Below are 27,450 nucleotides of genomic sequence, written 5' to 3' on the forward strand. Positions count from 1 at the left end.
CTGGTGTTTGTGCCCCGGCCCTGGCCCAACCCTGCCTACCCCCCGCTGCTTCACTCACCTTGCCAATGGCTCAGGACAAAGTGAAGCAGCGCTGCCCATGGCTGCCTTAAAAGCAGTCCCCCCATTGTGATATGTCTTCTGTGCTGGAACCCGCTGGCTAGCCCTGCTGGCCACACTGCTTCTGATACAAGCCAGGATGCCGTTGGCCTTCTTGGCCACCTGAGCACACTGCTGACTCATATTCAGCCGGCTATCCACCAATACTCCCAGGTCCTTCTCTGCCAGGCAGCTCTCCAACCACTCATCTCCCAGCCTGTAGCACTGCTTGGGGTTGTTGTGCCCCAGGTGCAGGACCCGGCACTTGGCCTTGTTGAACTTCATGCAGTTGGCCTCAGCCCATCGGTGCAGCCTATCCAGATCCTCCTGCAGAGCCTTCCTGCCCTCGAGCAGATTGACACACACACCTAACTTGGTGTCATCTGCACACTTACTGAGGGTGCACTCAATGCCCTCATCCAGATCATCGATGAAGATATTAAAGAGGACCGGCCCCAGCACCGAGCCCTAGGGGATGCCACTAGTAACCGGCCTCCAACTGGATAAGTTACTCAGAAAACATCTTTAAAATTCATTAATTTATTTAATACTAGCAGAAAGTATGTTCATGTTGTAACTAAAATAGCATGTAACAAGGTTTATTTTGTACCTCTTCACCAGGACACCACTTACCTAGAGAATTCTCATTCCCTTCGCACTGCACAGTATTTCCTCCAACCCCACACACAACAGTCCTCCCTTACTCCCCCAACTCCATCCTTTGAACACTGCAACCCCACTACTCCCTCATTCTGTCCTCTGCAATATCATAACATTTTCTGGAATAGCACCTAGAGGAGTTAGAAACAGGTATTTACCTGGAAGTGCTTAAATACTTCTGAGCACTTACTGTGCTAGCAGTCCCACCTGATGATCACATTAAGAATGTAAGTGTAGCTTCTTAAACATTTGACAGCATACTGAAGACAGTAATTAATACTTAATGAATTCTGTATCAGTCTACAGATACCCAACTTCTGGTGTTCTCCAAAAGAGACATAATACAGTTTCATTTAGATGATACATTTATTAAATTAGAATGAAAAAGTTACTGTATTCTAGAGTGCAAGAAACACATTTGGACACTGGACCTCCATACAGAGAGAAACAATGTCTTCGGAATTATTACAGCAAAAAAACATCCTCTGTACAGTATTACAGATCAACCAAATAAGCAATAACATTTGTAAGGGAAAAAACATTCAGTACCATCAGCAGATGCAAACAGCAGTAGAGAAGAAAGCGGCAAGGATCTAGCTAGACAAAAAATGTTCCTATCTTTAGCAAGTTCAGGCTCTTGGCAGTACTCACACTAGTACTAAAGGCGTTAACTTTTAGCAGACGCCAGTCTTACATCTGGCTTTGGCTCCAAGCTGTTTGAAGCCGTTGAGCAGAAGAGCAGTGTCAAACAGTATTATCCCACTCGCATTTCATCAAAAGCTACAATCATAATGAGTGACAATTTATCTACATCAAGAAACAGACTTTTGGTTCCAATGCCTTCATTTCACAGACCCCAGAAAAACCAACTACTCCCTGCCTTTTTTCATCTCTCTCCAATTCAAACCTGACAACAACCAGTTTGACAGAGGATATGTATGTGAAAAAGCCAAGTAGACTGACGATCAGTGTTTTGTTCTGTTTTTAAAGAGTAAAACATCTTGAAATCAGAATTTCAGCTATAATGCTTAATTAAATCAAGACAAATCCCCAGAATATTTAAGTGTAGTTTAAAATGCAGAAATCCCTCTACTGGCCATACAGCTCCTACATGCCCCATCTTCAACTCATACCAACCCTGTTTTGCATAACAGTTGCATAAAACAAGCCACCAATACCAACAAAAAGAACTAAGAACAGGAGCTACAACTCACTCAGAGACCCGGAACTTTGTACATGAATAAGTCCAGCTAACATTCTCACGTATCTCTCCTGATTGTTAGAATTGAAAGGTGTTAATTCTCTGTTTGAAATAGAGCTGTAATAGGATGCAGTATAATTTACCAGCCATTAAGTTGAACCACGACTGCTTGCTTTTATAAAAAGCTGTTATAGCAGATCCCAACATTTTAATATAAAAATTTAAATATATACATTTTCCCTGAATTGTTCTATCCCTATCAATTCATGCTGAATAAGTTAGAGCAAGGGACTCTTCCTGGAGACAGCTAAGCATTAGATCTTTACCAAGATTTACCCTCTTGATCAACGATGTCACAAGTCTCTGTGCTATGAAGATACAGACCAAATGCCTCCACACCTATTCAACCATAAAATTTACAGTGATTGCAGGGAAGGTACAAGACTAGTTTCTTGATGAACACCCGTTTTAGTTTAGATAAACAAGATGTGGTGACTCTACTACTAAAGCACAAAGAAACTGCAGCCTTGAATCTCATTATTGGAAAGACAATGGGAAGATGTATAAAGACATTTAGGCTCTCAAAGGTAAATTTAAGACCATAGGGGATTTGTAACAAAATGTAAAATTGTACATTATGAACAGACAGCTTTAAAAGATCAGGAACTGGGATGATTTTTGGTACTATATTTTAAAAGTTTCAGTATCATTTTTAATCATAAAAAAATAAATATTCATACTCTACCATCAGTGCTACCAAAAGGCTTCTTAAATGTAGGTGGGAAAAATCAGCTTTTCAGCAGATATGAAAAAGAATATTTTAAGTGTGGGACACGCAACGAAGTACAGGGAAGAAGAGAATAAGGGTCCCTTTTCCCTATTCCAAACCTGGCTTTAAAGTTCTCATGAATCACTCAAGAGCCTGGATTTCAAATGTACATTCATTCCAACTCTTGAAAATATAAAAGAGTATGGCTATCGTATAAAGTATTTGAACACAAACATTAAAAAGATAAAACAGCAACATTGCACATCACTGGAAAAAATAAACTGGTGCATACTACTTAAAGTGCATTACTTTGCCATCTACACAAACAGACACTGCAGAAACTTAACCAACAGGTGTAACTGGTGAGTTCTGTAAGATTCTGCAGTTCCAAGATGAACTGTTATCTGAAAAATTAACACTAATAATAAATACAAGCAACCTCTAACCTCCTTGGAGGATCAGACTAATTCAGATATGTTCCATTGTCTCCCACAAAGAATTTATTTCCATCTGCATCAAATCATAATAAATTGGGTTGGACCAGATGACCTCCAGAGGTCCCCTCCAACCTCAGCCATTCTGTGATTACAGCAACCATAATTAGTAAGTCACTGGGCAACTCATAATGCCATTCAAAGATTCTGAAGCTATTTTCCATGCTTCTGATTTCAAATTACATGAAAAAATGTAATAGTTTTTCCTAATACAATATAACAACTTTACTGAAACAAAGAAAGAAGCCTTATGACCAGATCATAAATTTTTCCTTTTTTTTTTTTTTAAAAATAAGTGACAACACCTTAAGTAGTTCTTTACGGCTTCATTAATTTCCCGGGTACAACATCTTTCCTTCTGCACTCATCCTTTTGAATAGCCACAGGAATGCAGAAGTAGTAGTAGTAAGAGTGCAATTTGCAGTGGGAGTACATTAGGGTTCTGTCCTGTTCTCTGCTACAGCAGTTCAGACCTTCTAAGCTGAAAAGTTACCTGTTCAGATTTTACAGATACATGACCATACTATATTGCAGGATAAAGCCCCAAAATACACACCAGATAACATACTGCTTTGGTGCTTGATGACTATATCAAAGATGCTCATTACAAATACCTACAGTGTAACCTAAACATTTAGCTTATTAAAATCAAAAAAATTCGCTCAAACAGCTGAATGTATCACAGCAATAACTAACCACCATAGGACAAGGGAAAGGCCTTTCTTTTAATTTCTGGCAGAAACAGGTTGCTTGATTAAACTTGAATACTTTAACAAATTAGTTATGTTTAGAAAGTAAACCCTTTAATGGAAAAGCAATATTATTTTTTTTCAATCTAATGAACAGTAGTAAATCCTGTACTGCATAGAGTTACTTTTTAAGAACAAGTTTTTGAAATGGGGGAGAAAAAGGAAAAAAAGCAGCATTACTTCCTATCCCCCATCAGAACATAGCCACACAGGGCACAGCTGATAGTGAAGATGCTTCAATGCTGTATTGTAGGACATACACTAAACTGAGTATGTACAGGTAGAGAAAGAAGGTGAAAAGATCCAAATGTCGAAGGATGAAAGGGGGTATAATCTTTCACATAGGATGCACTAACAGAAAACTGTTAGGAAATTCTTCCTCTAGCTAAATCCCTGGCTTGGCAAGTAAAAATAAGTGGCATTGAGGACAGGGAGAATGCAGAAGTGGGGATCTATGATTCTTCAGCCATCTGAAGCAAGGAGTTGATAGCTGCATTCTTGTTCCCCCTCTGAGCTTCTAACACTGAGCGGATAACTTCTCTGTCCATGTTGGGAAACATGTCCTGGATAGACTTCAGGTCCTCTTCGTTACACAGGTGCTGAGGGTTGACTGCAGGAGGTGGTATTGCCACAGGTATCATGTCTGGATTGCAGACTGCAGGCATCCCTGCACACACAAAAAAAATACAACACAAGCATGTGAGGAAAATTAATGATTCTGAAGAAGAAAGTGGCTCATCCCTCCCCACTAACCCACCAACTTCAGCATTTATTTTTTCATCTACTCTGGAAAAGAGATTTCAAAGATTGTTGCAAGCAGAACACATTTTTCTAGAACTGGACCTCTGCCCAAGTTACGTTCCAAAAGCAATATGGCAACAGGTACAGCTCAAAATTAGATACAACCTGTATTAACCAGGTTTATATATGAATCACTAACCAAACCCTAAACATATTTAGGTCCTGTGGTGTGATGAACAAGGTATTTTTACTTCAGCATTATACATGACTGATAAGTAGACACTCAATGAATGCAATCTCTGTTGGAGGAAGTTAGGTCCACTAAGAGACTGGACCATATTCAGGAACAAATCTTAAGCAAACATTTTTTCCTGGTTGAAGTTCCATCTAGTAAAGCTTGCAAAGTCATAAAGTAGCAAAAAAGCAATCCCTCTTACACCCATAGGGGTTGCACACTGTTTTCCCCATTCCTCTGCCAGAGTGCAAATGTGACGTTTTTCATGCACTTCATTGCTGTGTGAAATTAAAGCACTGTTTGTTTAGAAAGACAGTTTTAGAAAATGGGGTTTTGAATTCCGATTAAAAAGAATTATTAGACAAAAGACCCTTTTCATCACTTGAAAAGTTCTACCACTAGTTCAGACTATATCTGTTGCTGAAAAACTACCACTTGTTTTTATAGAACTGAAACCAAGTATAGTAGTACATTTAGAGGGTTTTTTAATTTCTGAAAATAGCATATTTCACTAAAAGCCAGCCCTGATTATCTTAGTCCCACATTCTATGCATTACTTTAGTTCTGCCTTATTGTTTTTAAAATAGGGAAAGAAGAACTACCTGCATCTAGATGCAAACATGGCACCAATTCATAATTCAGCACAATAAAGTCTTCACATTTGCTCTCTACTCCCTTTTAAACATTTTATCCACTTTGACCTCTATTCACCTGATACTTTCATGGAATAGTCCACAGTAATTCAAAGATCTGTATGTGTAGCAATAGTCAATCAAAAAAGCACCACTAAGTATTTTATTTTTACCACCTATTTTTATCTTTACACATAATATTACAATGTTGAAGTATGTCACTATGTCCCATTTACTTAGTAACAAGATTTTTCTGCAACCTACTGCAGTCAAAGAGACTCTAGAAAACTAAGTGGTTTTATTTTGACATGTTATCTATTAGTCCCCTTCTCTTGATTACATCTTTAAAAATACAATACACCCCACTAACAGCCTCCCTCTATTACGGAATCACTCAATGCTTATTTTCATTTGTTCAGCAGATTTTCGAAATAGCTACTAAACCAGAAAGGAACCTTTATTCCTACCACATGATATCTTAGTACAAGAATCTTTAGCAAATGACACTGTCAAAAATGCTGCTGACAACATGACATACAGAGACCACATCATCCTGACCTACACACTCACAGACTCACAATTTATAAGCTACGTGCTTTTCCTACGCAACTGTCAACTCCTCCTGGAGTTTACCTAAGTGGTTTTTGTTGTTGTTTCTAAATCAAAGACTTAGAATCTTCATAGGTTTTAATTAGCTCATGGTATATCATGAAAACATTTACTTCGGAACTGTTTCTCAATAAATTTCAGTTTGTTATCCTCATCTAGAAGCAAAACAAATCAAGTAATAGATTACATGATATTTGGTTCCCCCCAAAAAAGCATAAAAAATATCCATTAAATGTTATCTTACCTGCATTTTCTTACTGATCATCTTATTAATTACTTGTAAACTCTAGTTGGATCAGCTAAACACATCTGAATCAACTCTGGTTGACAATATACTTTAATTGAATATAGTTTGACTGTGTATTGCAATTATGATTTTACTCAATGTACTTTCTTCAGTTTGGACTTCGGTCCTATCCAACTTGATACAGGGATGCATTACTGAACTGTAAAGCGTCTCCATACTAATCATTCTCTGACTTAAATTCCTCTTGTAATATACTCAAGCTTTATTAGAAGTAAAAAAAGGAACCTAGATACTTTTAGTCTAGGGTACAGGCTGCATCTATTTGAAAAGGTTCACACTGGCAACAAAGTACAAGCCCCCTCTCACTCTAATTTTATTACCCACACACTGGAACCATATCTTTGGCCAGTCATATGCAACACACCCCTACCAAGGGTATCTATACTTCCTTCCACAACCTACACTTTGGCTCTAGAGCTTCATGTGTCATTTCAACCATGGTCCCTGGGATTCTGTTTAGCACTATGAGATTATTTGAACATCTGGCAAATCAGACCATGGTAGTACCTCAGAGGCAATCCACAAAGTAGTCCTCAACAAAACTATGAACACAACTCTTTACTCAACCACATCCAACAGCACTTCAGGTTTCCTCTTCTGTAGCTTGAACACTCAACTCTCTCCTCACTTTTCCTACAAACAATCTAGGCATGTACAAAATGTGAACAAAGATTTGTGGCCTCAAAAATAAAGTTGAAAAGTACCTGAAAGAACAGAGCAATACAAGCACTTTACTTTTAACCTCAGCTTCCTAATTTTCTTCAGTAAGTCATCAGAACACCAAGATTATTCAATTATCAGCTTTTGTAAGAACTGTCTGCAAAAAAGGCCCGTTTAAAGCATTAACCCAGATGAAACATCAAGTTCAATTCTCAACTACCACAGCATTCTATACCTTACAAATAAAGTTTCAGCGTCTTATCAAAAATGTCAAAAACCATGAAGGTCACACAATTTTCTTACTGCTTTTATTAAAGCAAAATAATTGTGAGGCCAAACATCTGCACAGGCAACCAACTATTTTCAGTCTAAACAATTGAATTTAGAGATAAGATGTCTCCTCAGTATCGATCTACATTAATAATTTTAAAACTCCATTTTCTTCAGCTCTTATGTTAATATAGTTATTTAATGTTCTCTACATTCACGCTATATACAAATGTAGGAATCACAGCGATATTTAATAAATATTTACCATGGTTAAGTGCTTACTTTTCATGAAGCTCAACAATCAAGCTATAAAATTACCAATTTGAAGAGTAGCTTGCCTTTTTTCACCCCCTTCTCTGTTGTTTTCCCCACCACAGACTAAAAGCATCCATCATTTCTGATTTACAAAATAGTAAGCAAGACTTAAATTATGTAGCATCTAAGTTTGTTTAACATACATACACACACAATTATCAGACAATAGTTAAAATAAACTTCAGATTTTTCAATGTTCAGTAAAAAGCTGCCTTACATATAAAGCAGCTCGTTCCACTAACAGTAGAAGACAAACTAACCCACATTAGCGTCCTCTATAAATGGAACCCAATTCTCCTGTGTTGTTCTCAGGGACTAAGTTTTATAAATCAGTAGAATGGAGCAATGTTTTCTAGTTCAATGAAATGGCAATGGCAAACATGCTGGCATAAGCAATGGCATTCCAATACATGAAATGAGCATGTACAGCAGCAAGTCAGTTGCTACAAGCAGCAATGAAGCATCAAAGCCTTAACAGGGTAAACTTTTTCCACCTGCACACAAGGCATTACACACTTATTTTGTTGTTCAGTCAAGTACTCCATGTAATAATTCATTATTACTGCCCCATGCACAGATCCTTCCAAAATAAACTCTCAGGAACCTCCTCAAAACAAGTTCTTTAAGGAAATCAGCACCACTTTTTTTTTCTTTAAATCATATTCAAACATGACTTAATGATACTTGTTTCAGGAAAAAAAAAAAACAGTTCTAAAACTTTAAAAAAGATGATGGCATCCATAGTGTTTCTTATTCACAAACTGCCAGGTAAAATGAAGAGTATGGACCCACAGAATTTTTACAATTCCACTCCTCTGATGAAACTAAATACACTGCAATAGCCACACCAGTTGTGTTTACAGCATTCTTCTGAAATTCAGAGCATCAAGAAATGACGTTATATTTCACAACACATAGTTCTAGAATTTTCTGAACATACTTGATTGAACACCAGTGCTTGTATTGAAGGATGTCACAATATCTTTGCACAATTCAGTCAGATGTGTCATAGTAAAGCAAGCCTAATTGAAGAAAATTTGATTTTCTGTAACATAATTCACCTTTAGAGTTCATTCAAAATCGTATCAAATGCTTAACTTCACATAAATCTAAAACGGATGTGTATGAAAGATGCATACTGATAAACATTTTTTACTGTTTTTAGAAAAAAAAGCTCATTTGAAGAATAATAGAAGGTAACTGACAGGCAGTCCTGTCAGAACATCACTGCAGAGCTGAGTTCTTCACTTTCAAGTTTACAAGAAGTCATGACATTACCTCATTCTCCCAGATCTCGCAGTAGCAGAACAACTGCAAGATTAGTGTCTGTCTTCCAGGAAAGCAGTACTGTCACTTAAAATTACTCACTGGCATCAAACAATTTCATAAGAATCATCACATCTTATCCATCAACACTATCACCAATTGCTTTAAGCCTTATAGCTTGATGCTGAACAGACACAATTTCAAGAGATGCATTAAGTTATTCTATTGTGACATCCAAGTGGCAGTACCTTGTGATACAGTCTGCTGTAACATAAAGCTGCCTACATGAATTCATGCAAAGACTCAGGTCAATGAGGATGGGAGTGAGAAAAGAGCTTGGAAACTTACCCAAAGCAAAGTACTCAAGCCCTATAGATAGGTGGAAATGAAGGGACGAGGGAAAAGGAATAAGACATGGGAAAGAAATATTAATCTATTTTTAAAAGAAAATGAACCGTTCAGTTTCTAAACGTGAAAGTTGGATAAACTGAGGTAACTGCGTAAAAACTCAATTACCTAATATCAAAACAAAATGCTGCTAGGGATTCAAGTCCCACAACTAATTTGCTTCAGCACTCTGAACAAGCTTTTCAGTGTGCTATTTTTATAGAAATACCAATTAGAGGGAACAGAAAATTAAAATAAGCTAATAGGTGTTTTAGCAAGAATTATATTTTATAGTCCAAAAAGGACAACATACATCCACAGTGTTCTAACATAACACCACCATAAGCTAACTCATGAAACCCAATACTGACACCTAAAGGCGTAATTTACATAGAGGTACAAGTTTACGTCAGTGGAACTGATATGCTGGACTCTGAACTTTTTTTTTAAACCTAGTTCTTAAGCAGGTGTTTTTAAGTCATGTGCAGACACATTTGCTACGTATCCCATGGGGGAAAAACAAAAAAACACGAGAAATACAGGTTCATTGAACCAACTTCACTCAGCTTTTTTCATGCCTTTTACATCCTATCACAGATCAGCTTGGACTGTAAGCAACCAGCATGCCACTATGTATTATTCTACAGTGCTAAATCCACTAAACTTTAGAAAAGGCAACTAGAAGAGTATAGAGAAAGCCAACTTTTAGAAGATTGAAACAGAAGTTCAGGTTTTCCCAAACCCATCCCAGAGATACCATCCATGACAACTATAGCTTGTAGCAACTAGCATCATCAGAGTTTTTAATTTTTAAAATTTTCAAAATGAATTAACACCATACAAGAATATTGCAAGGTCATTTCTGCTTTCACCACAATCTCATCCCTACCATAAAATGTGGGGGAAAGATCAGCACATTACTTGTGCCAGCGTTTCAAGCCTCATCTGCTTACCACAGCATCTAACTGCTTGCTGCTACTATTCACCTCCATTTGTATGATAGAGAGGAGTGTAAGTAAAATCAGTTGCTTTCACTTTAATTAGAAGATTAGTTATTACGTATGCAAAGTTCTGAACAGAATATTCTGTTACCCACAGAAAAAAAAACACAGTTTGGCCTTCATGACACAGCTAAATTTGACTTAACACCGTCTCACTGTAAAGCTCAATTATTTTGGACAGTTTCCACAAATCAGTGTTACACTGTTCTGGATAAGCATTCCAGTCCACCCACTGAATTTATTTTTCATCTTAGACAAGATTTAGATTCTGTCTTGCCCACCAACAGAATCCTCTCCATTTCAGATGCAATAGGCTACATTCAGCACTACTCTTCCACTTATCTCAAGGAAAGAAACAGACCTTGCTTATTGACTATGCTCATTTAAGTGGAAAGGCTAAAAAATGGAACTGAAAAGATGGGAAGGTAAATATATTCCTGCGGCATATACTGATATCCTACTGCTGCCCTTCTTTAAGTAATCAGTCTTAAAAAGAGAGAAATCCCTGTACAATATTGCAAAGTATACCAAGAATTTCCCCAGAAGATACAGTCAACTCAGCTTGTCAGAGGCCAGTTGTTTACACGGATACAAACATCTTCCTGAAAGAGTTCGCAGAATCCAGGGGGAACATCTAGTTTAGTACACAGAAAACACTGTGACAATATTTCATGTCTTCCAAGATGTGCTGTCAGTTCCATTTATCATTTGAAATTACCTTTATTAGTTTTTATATTTATATTAAATTTTATAATTATGAGTGAGTCATTAGATTAGCGAACAGGCAAAAGCTTTAAAAACTCACAGTGCTTTGAGAAATTTTCATGGTGCCCACAGAAATTCTGGAACAGCAAACACAAAGCACAGTAATATTCAAATTTTTATCAAAAATTCAGAAAATCTAACTTGACCAAGGGTGGCTTATAATAAGTTAGATTGGCATTTATGAAATTAAGGAAGTACTTTCAAGTTTTCTCAGAATAAAGAGAAGATCTAATGGAGTGATGGGACTTCACAATGTTTTAAAAATATGAGTTACAGAATCAGGAAGAATTTTTAATAAAGGTTATCATAACAGTAACTGAATCAATTACGCTGCATCTTTGCAGAAGGGAAATACTCCAATATACACATCAATAAGACTGCTACATAAAGATAACATTCATATGTAACACCTGACCTTTTATCAATCACATGCACTAAACATAAATTGTTTGTTCACTTGTCCAAGACAATTTAATAAAGTATACCTGAAAATAGTCAAGGCCAACACAAACTTACAGAACACCAAGATACACAACTGAGTTTCAGTTTTTACCTCTTCAGCTGGATGCCCAGTTTCAGTTATATCTGAAACTTGTCTCTGCTTCATTTTCACTGAGCACAGTCTGACTAGCCCAGCAATTTTTCTACGTTAATATTGTTGGTTTCATCTGTTAAAGAAATTCTGTATTTCTATTATATTACTATAGGTACCACCCCAGCGATTAATTTTCATTTAACCACACACAAGATACTAAGTTTGAAGTTCACTGTTTCAGTGTATAGGGATGGGGTGAAGCTAGAAGTAAAAAGATGCAGCATCTAATTCAAACACAAAAATGCTACACAGAAGTCTGGCTTACCACAACAGAGGCATACTACAGGATACACACACTAATTTAGACTATTGGCCAAGAAACACAACTCCTGAGAATTAAACTATAGAGATGAAAACACATTAAATGAAGCTTGTTGCGTGTTTTACATCAGGGAGTAAAGCATATAGCAAAACCTTTCCATGTTTTGCTTTAATTTAACTCTGAAAATGAAACAGGCATTATTATTCCTTAAGTTACACATCTTTTATTGTTGAGGTTTGCTTTTGAATTTAAACTTCATTCTCTCTAATCAGGGATTGACTCTAGAAAAAAGAAATCTGTTGTGTCAGATCTGTGTCCCATACACTATCACTCATTCATATAAATGTATGAAAAGAAACTCAAAATATACTGATTACAAGATTGTTTTCTCTTAGAAGTATGTATCCTGCTGAATTAATGTACAAACTGGATCTTTTAAGGTCTCTAAGTAAAATAGAAAAAAATTAACTTTACTTACCTTTTACCTGGGTAAGACAAACACATGGTTATCTATATACTTTAAGCTTCTCGTCTTTGACAGAAAAATTACAAAACCTGAAGTTAACGTATCTTTCTATTGAAGTCCACAACTTAATTTGCACAGACCAAGACAAGTGACATCTGCTTTAGCTTGCCTTGACGTATTTCCACGTCTCAGAGCTCCCTAACATTTCTCATTCAGAATGCTACAAAGCTCACGTGCTGCGTAGCAAGTTTCCAACAGAGTAACTTCAAAGACCACAGAAAGGATGATCCTTCATTGTCTATTTAAGCTGCAGTTCTGACAGCAGAAATCATTTGGTGCACTTTCTGAAGCCTAAGCAGTTTCTCACCTGGATTGCCAGCATTTAAAAGCACACAACATATTACAGTGTGGTCTGCCAGATACTTAGGTATGCAATGACCAATAAATCTAAATTATATATGCAGAAAGAGCAGCCTTCAGGCTACTTGTTCTGATTTTATTGCTATTTTAATCCATTTAGCTCTCTTAAAGAAGGTACAAGACTGAAATCAGACCTATACTTAATTCACTTGCTTTTCTCTCAAAAAGTACCATGGAAAAAATGGTCTAAGTTTATAGCTTTTATAGCTTCCCCTTACATCCTGGAAAACAATAGAAGTTTGGTACCTATCTCTGTAAAACCCTTTATCTGGAAGTTTTAAGAGTCTTCTATGAAAAAAACATACCTGCTATAGGCACGTATCCCACTCCTTGCTGGTATACAGTAGGCATCAGGACCACTGGCTGGGGCTGCATCATCATGGCTGCTGGCAAAGACTTGACAAAGAAAAGCACAACAGATATTAGAACAACTTTGGAGGGGGGTGGGGGGGCAACATGACTAGAACAGCAACTAAAACAGTGTTTAACAAATGCCATACCATGATACTGACTATGAAATACAGACTTTCAATATAACTGTAGTAAGGCCTACCTAAATCTATAGAAAGCAAGTTCTCTAGCAAATTACAGTCCGTTTAATTTACAAAAGATCTGAGCGTAAATCAGCATAAGCACATCATATCAAGCTATCCCTTCACAGCAGCTTGATAAAACTAGCCACTGAAAATTTATTCCTGAAGCAAATTTTTAATATGGCTTTATCGGTTTTCTTATTTCACAAGAATAAAGCATATGCTGTATTCATCAAATGAAAACTTAAGGCAAAACTGAATCTCATTAAGAGTGATAGAATGCTTCAAGAAGCAAATACTAGTTCAAATCAATTTTGAGGTAAACTAGTACTTCAAATAAAGTATCAGTTCAAGTATATCCCCTTTTACTACCACAATTCCTGTTCACGTTGATCCTGGACAATATGAGCAGGTCAGATTTTCTGTGTAGCACATTCACTTGCAGATAGTTTTAAAGTTTAATAGAAAAAAATCCTTTATCCTACGAGTGAAGGGAAAAACCGTTCAGCTCTGGGGCCTAATGTGAATCTTGAACAGCACCTGTTTGCTCTTGTGCACTCAGCAGCAACCTGGAACTTCTGATCATGTGCAAGCATAGTAGGAAGCATTCAGGGGTGACCATGCTATCCAACAACTACTTATGCCAAAGATGACAGGCTAGAGAACAGCACAGGAGCTACTACATGGATAAGAATAAGTTAATAGTTCAAGACCAAATGAACAAGAATGGAAGTAAAAAATTGCAGTCATCAAACTTTCCAGAAAGACTTAAGACAGAAGAGTTGTCAGTTTTTCTTTTAAATTGGCATGTCTTTCTAAGTATTTAAGGGCAGGAACACAAATTATCTTAATGTTTTAATAACTACAAAACCAAGTAAGTATTCATTTACCACCTCACCAAGGAAGTACTGCCTTAACTAGTATTTTTGTCTGCTCTTCCCCAAGGTAAGTATAATTATTTTAAACACTAACACATGCACACAAAAAGAATAGTAAAATACAATGGAAATACTTCTACTTTAACCTCAAATACTCCCTTCTGTAACCCTTCTTCTTCTCACCCCTAACTTATCTTACCGTGTATGACATCACCAGATTAATCATTCCTTCTTTGTCATCACCCTGCCTTCCACTCAGGCTATACCATTCGTCCTCCACATTTCCTTGTTTCAGAGACTCAGGAATTGTAATGTGTGTCCAAGCAATGCGGTCATCCATTGAAAAGGCTCGCTGAAAGGAAAACAAAATGGTGTCCAGATCATTTCTAAAAACACTGAAGAGAACTGGCACCAAAATGGAGCCCTGGGGAATCCCACTAGTGACTGGCCACCAGCCTGATGTAATCCCATTTACTAGAAGCCTTTGAGTCTGACCCATCAGCCAATTGTTTGCCCATTGCATTATGTATTTGTCTAGCTCTATGCTGGACATTTTGTCCAGAAGGATACTGTGAGGAACAGCATCAAAACCTTTTTTTTTTCCCTTGCCTGAATTGACGTAAAGCAAACAACAGACACAGAAATATTTAACATAGTATTTCAAGTCTCCATCTGATTAATCAGCCAGAATGCAGAAGGTTCTACCTGTAAGGCAGAAGGTATGTAAACAGGCCTGTATCTGTAAATAATAATCACTTGTGAGCAGTCAACATACTACTAAGTAAGAATCAGCTCCTGCTTACACTGTTAAAATAGGCTGTGAACTCCAATGATTCAAGAGCAGATAAAAGGAATGATGTGCCACCCCCTGCTGCAGCAATGAAACAAACTTCAACCAAGTCATAGCCTCTTAGATTATCAGAGAAGGCACATTTGTGCTAAATCTAAGTCAATACCCTGAACTGGAACAACTGAGGAGGCAGCACATATTCCTAGCTGCCAATAACAACATCTAGCAGAAGAACGTACTAGAATTCAAGATAGTACTACTCTTCTAGGTAACCTTTGTAGAGCAGATTACCTAACTGAGCTGTTAATCAGATGTACTTCATCTCTAAAAAAAAAAAAAAAAATCAAACTGTTCACAAGGTAGGAATTTATTAACACTGTATGTTAAGTAAAACATATGCAAGAGCCTACATGCTTACCATACTGGCCTGAATTTCATTCCCAGATTTAAGTTATGTTTCTACTAATAAATTCCAGTGACTACACCTTATATAAAGGACTGATTTATTAGCATTTATGAGCTTGCATATAAGCTCTTCCTGGGTTAGAATAGAAATGAAATTTTTTTGGCTAAACCAGCCAAAAAACATGCTATTACAAAAAACATGCTATTACATATAAACATGCTATTTAACAGGAACATTACAGAATATAAGGCTACAGCACATTTTGATAGTGAAAAGGAACTAATATTCAGCTACCCCTTATCAGCTACAAAGCTGTGACATTCTTGGGGCAGATCAAAGGCTTGCACATTGCTACCTTGGGATTCTGATAAACCTGCATCATTTCCCAGAGAGCACAGCTAAGAAACAGCCTTTGCTAACTCAATCCTACCTTCCAAGATTCTACCCAAACCTTAACCCAAAGAGGGGATGAAAAAGATAAAATATACTCATTCTGACCTCATCAAATATCTCTAGGTAAAAAGAATCCACACCCGGGGGTACAGTGCACTGAATAACTTTGTTCCAGCGGGGGTTCTTGGCTCCATTATGTGCTGTGGGGGTTTCATACACAGCATACCCCAGACGTATTCGACAATATGGATCCATGCGGGTCATTCCATAGTTCTTTGCCAATTTTGCCTGAAAGAGAAAAGAACCTTTAAGTGCATAATGTTTACACTAACTTGTGAAGTAACTATTATTACCTTATAAAGAGAATCAGAGGATAAAACAAAGGACAATAATGAATTGTAATGACAACAGGGGAGAGTCCTTTAGGAGAATCTTTAAAAAGAGATTCTTCTTTCAAACTGTCTGCTGTAGAAAACACTTAAGTAACTTAAACATCTTCACCATAACTAAACAAAAAACAACAGATGAACGATTATAAGGAAAGTTCAATTTTTGCCTTGGTTTCTGCTATCCAATATGCAGTTACAAGTTTTGTGTGATAGGTAACCTATCCTCTTCACCTGAAGTACTTTTAAAGGATGAAATACAGAAATAGAGTAGCTTCAAGAATATCAGAAGGTTTTCTTCACAAAACCAATTCAATTCAGGTAAAATCTAGTTACTTATTCTTGTCAGAGAAAAAATGATCTGATGTATGCAATTGATATTACTTAGTTCAGTGGGCAAATTAAGTTCTAAGCTACTATAAAGACAGATGCAGTATATATTCAGAAGATACCTAACTTACTTTTGCTGTAACAGAGGAACCGGGTGAAAAAAAAGGTTGATAATAGTCCTAAAGACAACACTGAGTACTGCTGCATAGGTGCGCCAAAGTAGAAATCAAAATTTGACACATTTTTGGCTTGTATAAGTAGCCTTTTTTTTTTTTTGTTACAGAAAAGTGACGAAGTGGTGCCTATGTCTCCCACCAGTAGGAGATCTAAGGAGTTCAAACGGTTGAGACTTGCAACAGATACAGTCATAACAGGTGTAACTCCACCCTGGAAGGCCCTTTACTCATTCAGGTCACACACTAGTTCAATAATTCAAATATTAGTGCTGGTGAGAAATATCTCACACCGTTTCTTGTAAGTCTGGGCTTTGCAATTAAGTAGGAAATTTCGCACCCAAATCATTCTTCTCTCTCGACTCTTAAATCCAGAGATTAAAAAGCTTACCATAAAGTGTTACCAAAAGAAAACAGTATTTAAATTACTAGACTGACAGATTATGAGTATATAATCAATTGTGCTTAGATAAACTTATCACTATTCCTGTGTACCTTCAAGAAAAAAAGCTGTACACACCTTCCAAAAAAACATTTTCTGATCTCTCTCCAGTTTATTAGTAGCAGAATCAGTGCACGTACTTAATCAACAGGTATTTAAATAAATACAAAATACTTCAACCAGCTTTTCGTGCTCCACAGGTTAACTACGTCATGGTAAGTCTCCTCTCCAGAGTACCACATGCCTTAATATGCAACCAAGATTGCTGCAGCAATCTTGCATGAATTCCTGGGCAGGCACAGAAGACAGTTTTGGGACACCATACGATCTGCTGTTAGTGAAGCCATGTTGGTTGTCATCAATCACCTCCTTATTTTCCACATGCCTTAGCACATTTTCCTGGAGGATCTGCTCCATGATCTCGGCTGGCACAGAGGTGAGACTGACTAACTGTTAGCTGCCTGGGTTTTCCTTGCATAGGTTATGAAGGAAGAAACTGACCACTGAAAGATACAAAGGGAGGAATGATGCCTCTTTTCATGTGAGATCCTGTGGTTTTCCTCCCCAGTAAGGACCTCACCTCACCATTAAGGCTGTAACCATACTCTCACTATACCAGTCTTCATGCTAAAATTTGAGGCTAAACCTATCTTTGGTATACTTTTAGAAAAATGACATGAAAACAACACTTGTAAATAGATGAGGTGTGTTAAGTTCATGTGAGGGACATCTGGTATGCTCATGTAGGTATTACAGAATTGTGTTAAGATAGAACATTTTTTAAAAATTGAAAGCTTATAATGAAGGCAGCAATAAAGTACTGCCAAGAGAACAGAAGAGGGAGATAACAGAAAAGAGCAAGCAGAAAATAAAAAGCTAAGACTATACTCATAATTGATTAGAAAACCTGCATAAATTACTGGAAAAAAGCAGCAAAAGGCCTTAAAGAAAGCAGGGACGGAACAAAGCAGCCACTTAAGGAAAATACGTAAGCCAACTGCAATTTCCTACAATAAACTCAAAATTGCTAATGTCTTCCAATACTCAGTGTTTCTACAGGAAGCCTTCTTAAGTGAAGTTCTTAGAAAAAATCTGTTCACTGTAAGAAAAACATTGATTTTATTATCTGCTATAATAGTAAGCTTTATAGGTAATTACTGTGCCATACATGATACAGCTAAGAAAAAAAATTTAAAAAGCACTGACTTACAGAAACATGAAGATAGAAAAAATGTTATGAACTCACTTCCTATACACAAGTAATTTAGTAACTCAAATTCCAACAGTCTTTTATGGCCATTAATTGGAAAGGATTGAAGTTTGTTTTACAAATACGGTACGATTTATACCTGTACCACAGTAATGCTGAGTCTGCCTACTGTACCCATTGGTCCTCCATACTGTAGCTGTTGAGCTGCTTGGGCATCCAGTTGGATTTGCTGTTGCTGCTGGGTTGGAGTGATACGAAGAAAATCTTGAGGAAGCTCACCAACATATACCTTAAAAAAAAAAAAATCTTTAAACATGTCTCCCACTTTCATAATAAACAATGGGAAAGAATGAAAAAAATCAAAATCATAATAAAAACATTCAGCAGCATTTTACTCTGTTTTGACAGCACGAATAAAGAACTAGTTAAATGACAGAACTGCCAACTCACATGACAAATGTACTCATGCTCTTTTTTAAGAATACTCATTTCCAATATAAGCCTCTGGAAAAAAAAAAAAAAAAAAGAGTTGGACATACAGAACCCAGGCTGCTCTACCGCTAGCCATTTAACTAGTCCACACAAAGGTCAGGTCTACCAAGTCTTACATCCCATTCACACATTACATCCAATGCCAGCCAGTTCTTTCACTTATCCATCACTTGCTCTATCTGATCATTCCCGTGACAAGATGGTACTCTTTCAGTATGAAAGAGCACTGAAATAGAGATGATAAAGTCCAATATGCTTTCATTATCATTAATGAAAGCTACTGCTCAATGAAGTTTCCAGTATTTTTACACACACCCACAGCAGATGCAACTGCTGCATAAATTTTTCCAAAATACTTGGTGCAACGCGCTATTTGAAAGGGTCATCTTCAGTCATCCTCAAGACAGATCACAGACAACATTTCCTACAAATCAAATCCTTCAACAGAAAGATCTCCTAATCATTTTCCAATGTTAGACATAGTCTGCAACTACTGTCAATTTTTGGGGTAGAATCCCACCATCCTCAAAATAACAGAGGAATTCCAAATTTGGCTTACCACTGAAATGCACAATGTTGAAAAATCTTAAGTAGAAAAGTTGAAGGGGAACTCTGTCACATGTGGCAATGTGAATCAGCGATCACCACTTAATTTATGTAATGTTTATGGCATAAGAAAGGTAAGCTTCTACATGTTACTTGTCAAGTCAACAACTCTGCTTGTTTCTAGGTTTTAAATGCTCAGTGAACACTACCACCAAACACTCAGAGGGATCACCATGCTAAAATAGAGTATAATGTAATAAGCAGCATAGAAAACTCATAATTAAGCTCATTTCTGTTGTCTCTAGAGATGCTTACATATTTAATACAAAACTGTCCACTGCATCAAGACAAAAGACAGTGTAATCTCTTACGTTACTATCCCAGACAAGATTACTCAATTGCATACCTGGCAAATACATGCCCACAGAACAACATACTTTAGGAAGTTAAAAGGCCCTGAGGACATAGCTTCTGAAGATTAGACAGCGCTTGCATGCCGAGATTGCATCTTTGAGATAGCAACAGTCATATGAAATGCGATTTGGCAAGAGACGCCATTTCTGTTCAAGAGCCTCAGGGATCCTGACAACAGTAGGTGTTACATGCCAGAAAGGAAGTTAATCAAAGCAGCCAAGGAGGAAGTACTGAATGCCTGCTGCTAGGCTATTACAAGGGAGGGAAGAGAATCAGTTTTGCTTACCCATGTCTTAAAATCTTACAATGAAAAAACAATTGTTACAGAAGGTGAACGTTTTAAAGGGAACTTTAAAAAATAGTTTTACAGTATCCATTAAGACCACTGATTTAGAAGTGAATGCTTTGCTCATGTTTGTTAGACTCTTACTTTGTTAAAGCAACAAATTCCTTTTTCATGCAACAGCACTTTGCTGAAGGCATTACCTAAGCATTACCATTGTGGCAGTGCTAGAAATAACTCAGAAGAGAACAGAGAACTACAAAAAATATTCCTTACAGAGAGTGTGCACCTCATATGTTATCTTCTCACAACCAGGCAAGTTTGACATTTGGATTCCTCATAATAGCTGCTTCCTGAAGAAAATAACTCCATAAATAAATTAAAAGCTATTAAATAAGCTGCAGAAAACTTTATCGGATATTTAGTAGCACTCTAACAGTGTGAACAACCAGTATGTAAACTACTGAATCCTCAGCTGATAGCTGAACTTTCATCAGCCTTTCCAGTCACTAATATGTTTACCCATAAAATATTTTTATCCACCAATCAAACATTTGCTTTATTGATGCTTGAGTAATAACTACCATGATAAAAACAGGCTAATGCTGATTTCTCGGACATTCTACCATCATTAGAAACAGGACATAAGTGAATGCCACTGTATATATGTGAGGCCTCATTCGCTACACAGTGTAAAATCCTGGTAGCCCACCTGGAAGACAATAATTTGGACTGAATCAGGCACACAAACAATCCTTCTCAGATAGCCAAAGAAATTGAATGCTTTAAGAAATCAATCCAGAAGAGCAAAAGTTACTTCTACCAAGACAGCAACCAGCAGCTTAAAATTTAATAAGTATGGGGGGCGACAGGTGGAAAGAGGGAATAGACAGCTAAAATACCGTGCTAATCTTGAAAGAATGCTTATTTAATTTAGGTTGGAAATAATACAGGTCCTGTAGCAGCCTTCTTATTAAAATACACATTAAATTATTATATTATGTATATATATTTAAAGTAAAACATAGTCCATTTAGGTAAGATTTGAAATGGCACCAGAATTAGAAAGGCAGTGAATGGCATTTGCAACATAGCAGGTCCTCTCTAATCCTTGACAACATCCAGAGATTTTCAAATCTGGAATTTTTAGCATCTTTAAAAGCATGCATCATAAAGATTTCCTCTAGCCAGAAGTGGTGGCTGCAGCTCTGGAAATACATTGCCAAATGTTCTAGCTGCCTCTGCCAGCTTTTCAGAAAACAGGATAGCATATTTTATTTGGTACAACTGTCTTAACATGGACATTGGAAAACTTTATTCATTCATGATGGTCAGAAAAGTGAAAAACACTATAAACCAGTCTCTGCACTGAGGTCCAAAAGAGACAGACAAAATCTGTAAGTGAGACCAAAGCTTTCTCACAGCATCTAAGCTGATGTTAGGCCATTCACCTATCTCACACAAAGCTACACTCTTATCCTAGAACTGCAAAACAGCACCAGAAACTGAAACCCGATAATGTAATTAAATTCTTTAAAGATCCGAGTGGCAAACCCCTCAAGAGAAATAGTGGGGTACAGGAGATACATACAATCCCATCTTAAACTCTCAGCTCTGAGTGAGATCTGGTACAGAAGTCCCAGTGGTACATTAAATAAGCACCCAGCAGAGATGCTCATGGAGGAAAATACATTAATCAGTAAGATCTCATGCTGGTTATCAGTAGATTCCATATAGACAGAGACAAACCAATAGCGTACAATCTTTATCTGTAGAGAAAACAGACAATTTTTTTCCTCTTCGAAGTATTTAGAAGTAGGCAATTGCCAACTCCATATCCCAATCAAAAATAGAGTTGTATAACCTGAGTTCAACCACAATTTATTTTTAAAGCAAGGTAAACATAAAAGACAAGCTTGTATCCTGCTCAATACCCAATTTAAAAGCAAACACACTTTTAACACTTAACATTTAAAGAAGAATGTGAAATTGAACTCCACTCTACCATCAATTGCAGAATAAGATGTTCCAATCTGAATTGCACTAGATTCTTTTCAAGCAAGACAAAAATGACAGCGTCATGACAAAACTACAATTCTGAAGCAGACATTTAGCAGGCCTTCATAAAATTTTCTTCGTAAAATTACTAGGCCTACCTAGTAATCACTTCTTAATAAGCTTCAGTGACAGCATTACTATCAAAAACAAGTTGTCTAGACAAAAAACATTGCCCCTTCTGTCTACTAAAGCCATGTAACATCTTGTTTCGAGGAATGCTAAGAGTGAAATGCTGCAGGTGCAAAAAACCCATCTCAACTCACTCCTTCAAACTGAAGGCAGCGTGGTGCTCCACAGCTGTTGAGCCTAACACAGGGCTGTCAGTCTCATTCTCCTGTTCCTTCTCACTCCCATTTCTGATGCAAGATTAGGTGGTGCCAATGCCACTGTGAAGTAAGCTACCACAGAGGGCTGAACAAAAGAAAATGCAGTAAGTGTTGGAGGTAAAAGAAAGAGGAGAGGAAGTCATCAGGCACCCTACCTGGCTCTCTAACTGATGATGCAAGTTCCTCCATAATGGAGGGAAAGGCAACACAGCCCCAAGGACAAGCACAAATGCTCTGACTTTGGGAACTATGATACCTTCGGAGAAATGTAATTAAGGTTTCTACACTTGCAAATGACATCAGAAGTTCTGATAGTAGGTTTCAGAGAAATTTCACGCTAAAGAGCTATGAAACACCTTAACTACTCAAAAAAGCTCTACATATTTATCTTTAAATGGTTTCACTGTTTTTAAGAAAGAAGAACTGGGTGAATAAGAGGATTTTGAACTATTCTACATTTTGCATGCTAAAGAAGAAAACTGGGACCAGACTGGATGAAACCAAAGGTGTTGAAAGAGCTAGCTGATGCTATTTTTCAAGGCTATTCTCTATCATTTTTGAAAGGTCATGGAGATTAGAAGTCATCCCCCATAACTGGAGAAAGACAAATGTCGCACCCATCTTTGAAAAGGGCAGAAAGGATGATGTATGAAATAACATGCAAGTCAGTTTCACTCCAGTTGCCAGGAAATTCATAGAGTGAGAAGTCCTTCTGAGAGCCATAAAAGAGGGTACAAGGAATAGTCAACATTTTCCAAGGGTACAAAATGCCTAGTTGAACCTGACTGCTTTCTATCATAAAATTAGTAGACGTGTGAATAAGTAGAGAACAGTAGGCTTGTTTACCTTGATTTTCACAAAAGGCTTTTTGAAAAGGTCACCGACCACATCTCAGTATCAAAGCTCAGTTATTACAATGCACACGTGGGTTGACCACTGGACAGAGGGAAAACTGCCTGGATTACAAAGTTCAGGAGTTGAAGTTCAGTGGTCAATGACACCAGGAGTGGGTTAAAAGCGAAGTTTCTCAGAGGCGTGTACCTAACAGGCACAGGTCTGAGACCTAACATGTGTGCCTAATGTTTTTTTCTTTTCAGTGACCAGAGGACAGGATGTACGTTCATAAGTTTTTCAGGATAATGCTAAATTTGGTGGAGAATGGTGGTATGTTTGAGGATACCACAGCATCTGAGAGAGATACTGGCCGAAAACTCATGAAATTCAACAACAACCATAAAATCCTGTACTTTGGACAGGAAAATCCCTGGCACTGGTACAGACTAAAGAACTGGTAGGGCAGCAGGGGGAAATCCATGGAAGCGCAAGTGAAAGGTGAATGAGCAGTGCATTCCCAGAACAACAAAACCTAGCAGCATACCATACTGCATCAACAAAAGCCTAGCCAGTAAACTGTGGAAAGCAGTCATTTCCCTTTATTCACAGCTAGTTAGACTACATCTGGAATAGTGCATCCAGTTTGGACCCATAGAAAGGGCTGCAGCACTGGACTTGCTAGGAAAAGGCAGACCCTTTGTCTAGAGCAGAGGAATCTTCAGATGTACCTCGTAGGAGCTTTCCAGTAACTCTGAGGAGTTGAGAAAATGGAGCCAGGTTCTCTTTGTAGATACAGGGCAAGAAGAGAGAATTCAGTTGTCCAGCTGGAACAGGGGAAATTTTGGGGGTGATGGGGCGATGCAGGGACAGCCACAGGTAGGAGCAAATTTCACTTTCTATTTTTTCTACAAAATTACTAGACGTTTCTTACCTCATTCTTATGATTCTTTCTTTTTAACAGAAAGACTAATCTACTTCCTTCCTTCCTTCGCTTCCTTCTGCCTACCTGTAAGCACTTTACGAGTCATCACCTTGACAGTATTTTTCCCTTTCTGCCAAGTATACGAATTATATTTGGTCCTGACCAAGCATTTTGCCACAAGCTATTGCTACTGGCTTTTCCCAGCACATTTACATTTGTCCATGTGACATTACACTGAAATATCTGCAAAACACATTCCACAGAGCAAAAGCACAGCCATTAACAAAGAAAAAGACTGATGTGGTTTCAGGGAAGAAGAAATTTGCAAAATAGTAATCTTTTGTGATTTGAAGGCTAAGTATGGCAGGAACTGTTATATTCAAAAAAGAGTTACAAAGTGAAGATAAAATTAATGTCTACAGACATCTCAAATTCAAGAACTGTTTACTGCATTCTTGAGCTACATTTAAAAACAAAACCAAGTAAAATCAGAGATGACAAGGCTTATGTAGTTAAATACCAGTATTAGAACAAGGAAAGAGAGCTCATCACACATACAAGCTGCTCATTAGAAAATTTCCAATCATGGAAGCAGTGATTATTAGGGAAACCACAGGAGCAGAAATCAAAGTAGCCTAGCTTGGCACTTGATCTAAATTTTGGAGGATCTGGCACTTGCCAGCATTACGAATAATCACAGTCATCCATTTTGGCTGTGCTAGGCTAGCTGACATATCACAAATACGAAGTCTTGATGTCTCAAACTTGAGACTTAACCTGAAGCCTGATCAGACTTTTTAGCAATATCCCTCACTTGGAAAATGTATCATTTAGCAGCCCTTCTGTATTCAGCTGTAGTTTAGATTTCAAAGGCTGTTTTGTTCTCAAAAATAACACAAAACATGAATTCACACTAATCTCCTAACATCCCGACCGTAAATCTATATTCTATCAGAGTATCTACCATTAGCAGACAGAATTCCAGTTCTCTTACATGTCAAAAACTCAAGGTCAAACAGAATTTTTAATTACTCAAAGAAGCGTAGTCACGAACCAGAAAGCATAGGTATAAAAACAAGACTGGCAACAGTATAGCAGCATACTTTGTTTTCTAAATCTGCATGGAACTGGAACAACCTTGAATATTTTCTTGTCTGTTCAAAATGAAAGAGACACGAGAACTGCTCTCTGCAGCCCTGAAGAAAAAATTGTTTCTCTATCCTTTAGCACCATTTAGTGGCTATTCATTTGTAATGCAGTTGTATATATAGAAATAAGCAGAATTCTATCTCTTGCTCTAGAGCAAATTAAGCAAGGTATGTTACATACTGGATCAGCATTCTCATCTATGAATGGCAGTTTTCCAATACTATATAATATAATCATTAATTTGAAAGCATTCAAATCTCTGAAGTGCTTAAGACAAAGAAGAAAAGCATGCACAATATGGGGAGTACATAAGGAAAAAAAGAGAAAGCCAAGGCTATACAAAACAAACCCACGTACACCCTTCTACCTGCCAGGTAGAAATCAATTTTAAGTAACAGAATACTGCCAAGAGAACCTACAGGACTACCTGTGTAATTGTAAGACATGACATCCAGCGTAACATCCTAGATGTTGAAACGCATTTCCAACACTTAATAAAGTCTAGGAAATTTTGATGTTCAAACTGCAAGATTATAGCCAAGTCCAAGAAAGTTCTCACTAAAATCTTCTCAACCCAAGAGAATTTGAACAAGCTAAAACTAGCAGAGATTAAAGTGCTGCACTGAATATCAACAAGGTGTTTAACACCTCATGAAATTAAAACTCCTCTTGGAAAGAAATGTCTTCCCATTCCAGAGAGCACCTGCACAGTGTCACCTCTCAGCAGGTCAGGACTGCAGCCAGGCCCACTGTCCAGCTTCAACCACATCTCTGTTTGTTACCAGTCCCTGTGGATCCTCTTCAAGCACCAGTTTTTCCAAACATCAGCGAAGGGATACCTAGAAATAAACTCTATTTTGTCACTTGTCTGTATATTTAATAAAATATGTCACATACTGAAAGAATAGTATTTGGTTTAATCAAGCAATAAACTCACACCAAGCCTCTGGGGATAGAGGCTACCTAATTTATCAGATTCAGACAGAACAGCTGTTATCTTTTCAAAACACCACAAAGATATAGCAGAAGTCTTAATTCACGCTTTTTACTTTAATTCCTCATTGAAAACTGTTATCTCGACAACGAAACTATGATTAAAACCAAGTGAAAAAGGAATCCATTCTCAAAAATATGACAAGTAAGGCATTTTATTAAATAGAGACTCACATAGCATTACTGCCATAAGATAATAACAGACAGAGATTCAGCTTTTCAGGATTAGTAATTTAATAATGCAGTCCTCTGGTCTCTCGGCAAAACAAAGAAAGCAGCCGTTTGAAAGAAACAAAAAACAGAAATGTAGGTTAATTAAGGAGGAAAAAAAATCTTACTTCACCTGCAGAGCAATATCATACTGCCCATTACTACCAGACCCTTCCAGAGAGAAACAGCACACATGTAGAAAGATGTTATACCACCGAAGTTAGACACCACACTACACAACAACCTGGCATAAGGGAAGATGATCCCAGAGCGTAGCCAGGCAATTAAACATTCCCCATTAACCCTCAGCACGAGCTCCCACAAGACTGTTAGACCGGACTGCTCAGCTGCCTTCCCCCCGCGGCCGCACACCACCCCCCGGCGCCCCTTTCAGCACGTTTCACCCCACAGCTTTCACAGACGGCTGCCTGAGCCTGCCCGGCCCGAGTGCAGCGAGCCCCCCGGAGCTCCCCCCGTCCCCACAGCCTCGCTGCCGGGCAGGGCGCACAGCGGCCGCGCCTAGCCTCGCGGCGGCGGCTGGGAGGAAGCCAGGGGGCTCCTTTCTGCCCTCCGCCGGGGACCGGGGAAAGGAAGGCGCCGGGGCAGGCCCCGGGCGGCACTCACCGGGCCCCGCTGGGTGCTGACGGTGGTGGCCATGGCGCCTCCCTCAGGCCCGGGCGCAGCCGTTACGGCTCCAACGGCCCCAGCGCGAGGCGCCCGCGTCACCTGACCCGGCCCCGCCCCTTCTGGCCCTTTCCAGAGCGGCCCCGCGCGCACGCGCA

General features: G+C 38.0%; 1 protein-coding gene across 5 annotated transcripts; it reads right to left on the reverse strand.

Annotated features, from left to right (window-relative positions):
- Nucleotides 1-1,103: 1,103 nt before the first annotated feature.
- TOLLIP (toll interacting protein) lies at nucleotides 1,104-27,450 on the reverse strand. Of its 5 annotated transcripts, XM_038179817.2 has the most exons (8): nucleotides 27,293-27,421; nucleotides 18,892-18,945; nucleotides 18,581-18,730; nucleotides 16,006-16,188; nucleotides 14,511-14,663; nucleotides 13,206-13,296; nucleotides 9,353-9,373; nucleotides 1,104-4,636 (listed from the first exon to the last, which is right to left on the reverse strand). In XM_038179817.2, exons 1-8 carry the CDS (start codon nucleotides 27,323-27,325, stop codon nucleotides 4,422-4,424), a joined length of 900 nt encoding a protein of 299 aa, XP_038035745.1. In that variant the 5' UTR covers nucleotides 27,326-27,421; the 3' UTR covers nucleotides 1,104-4,421. The 5 variants fall into 5 exon arrangements, with proteins under 5 accessions (XP_038035745.1, XP_027313813.1, XP_071894610.1 ...); XM_027458012.3 differs by lacking the exon at nucleotides 18,892-18,945 and having other exon boundaries at nucleotides 27,293-27,450; XM_072038509.1 differs by lacking the exon at nucleotides 9,353-9,373 and having other exon boundaries at nucleotides 27,293-27,411.

This window comes from Anas platyrhynchos, chromosome 5 (genome assembly GCF_047663525.1).
Source record: "Anas platyrhynchos isolate ZD024472 breed Pekin duck chromosome 5, IASCAAS_PekinDuck_T2T, whole genome shotgun sequence".
NCBI lineage: Eukaryota > Metazoa > Chordata > Aves > Anseriformes > Anatidae > Anas > Anas platyrhynchos.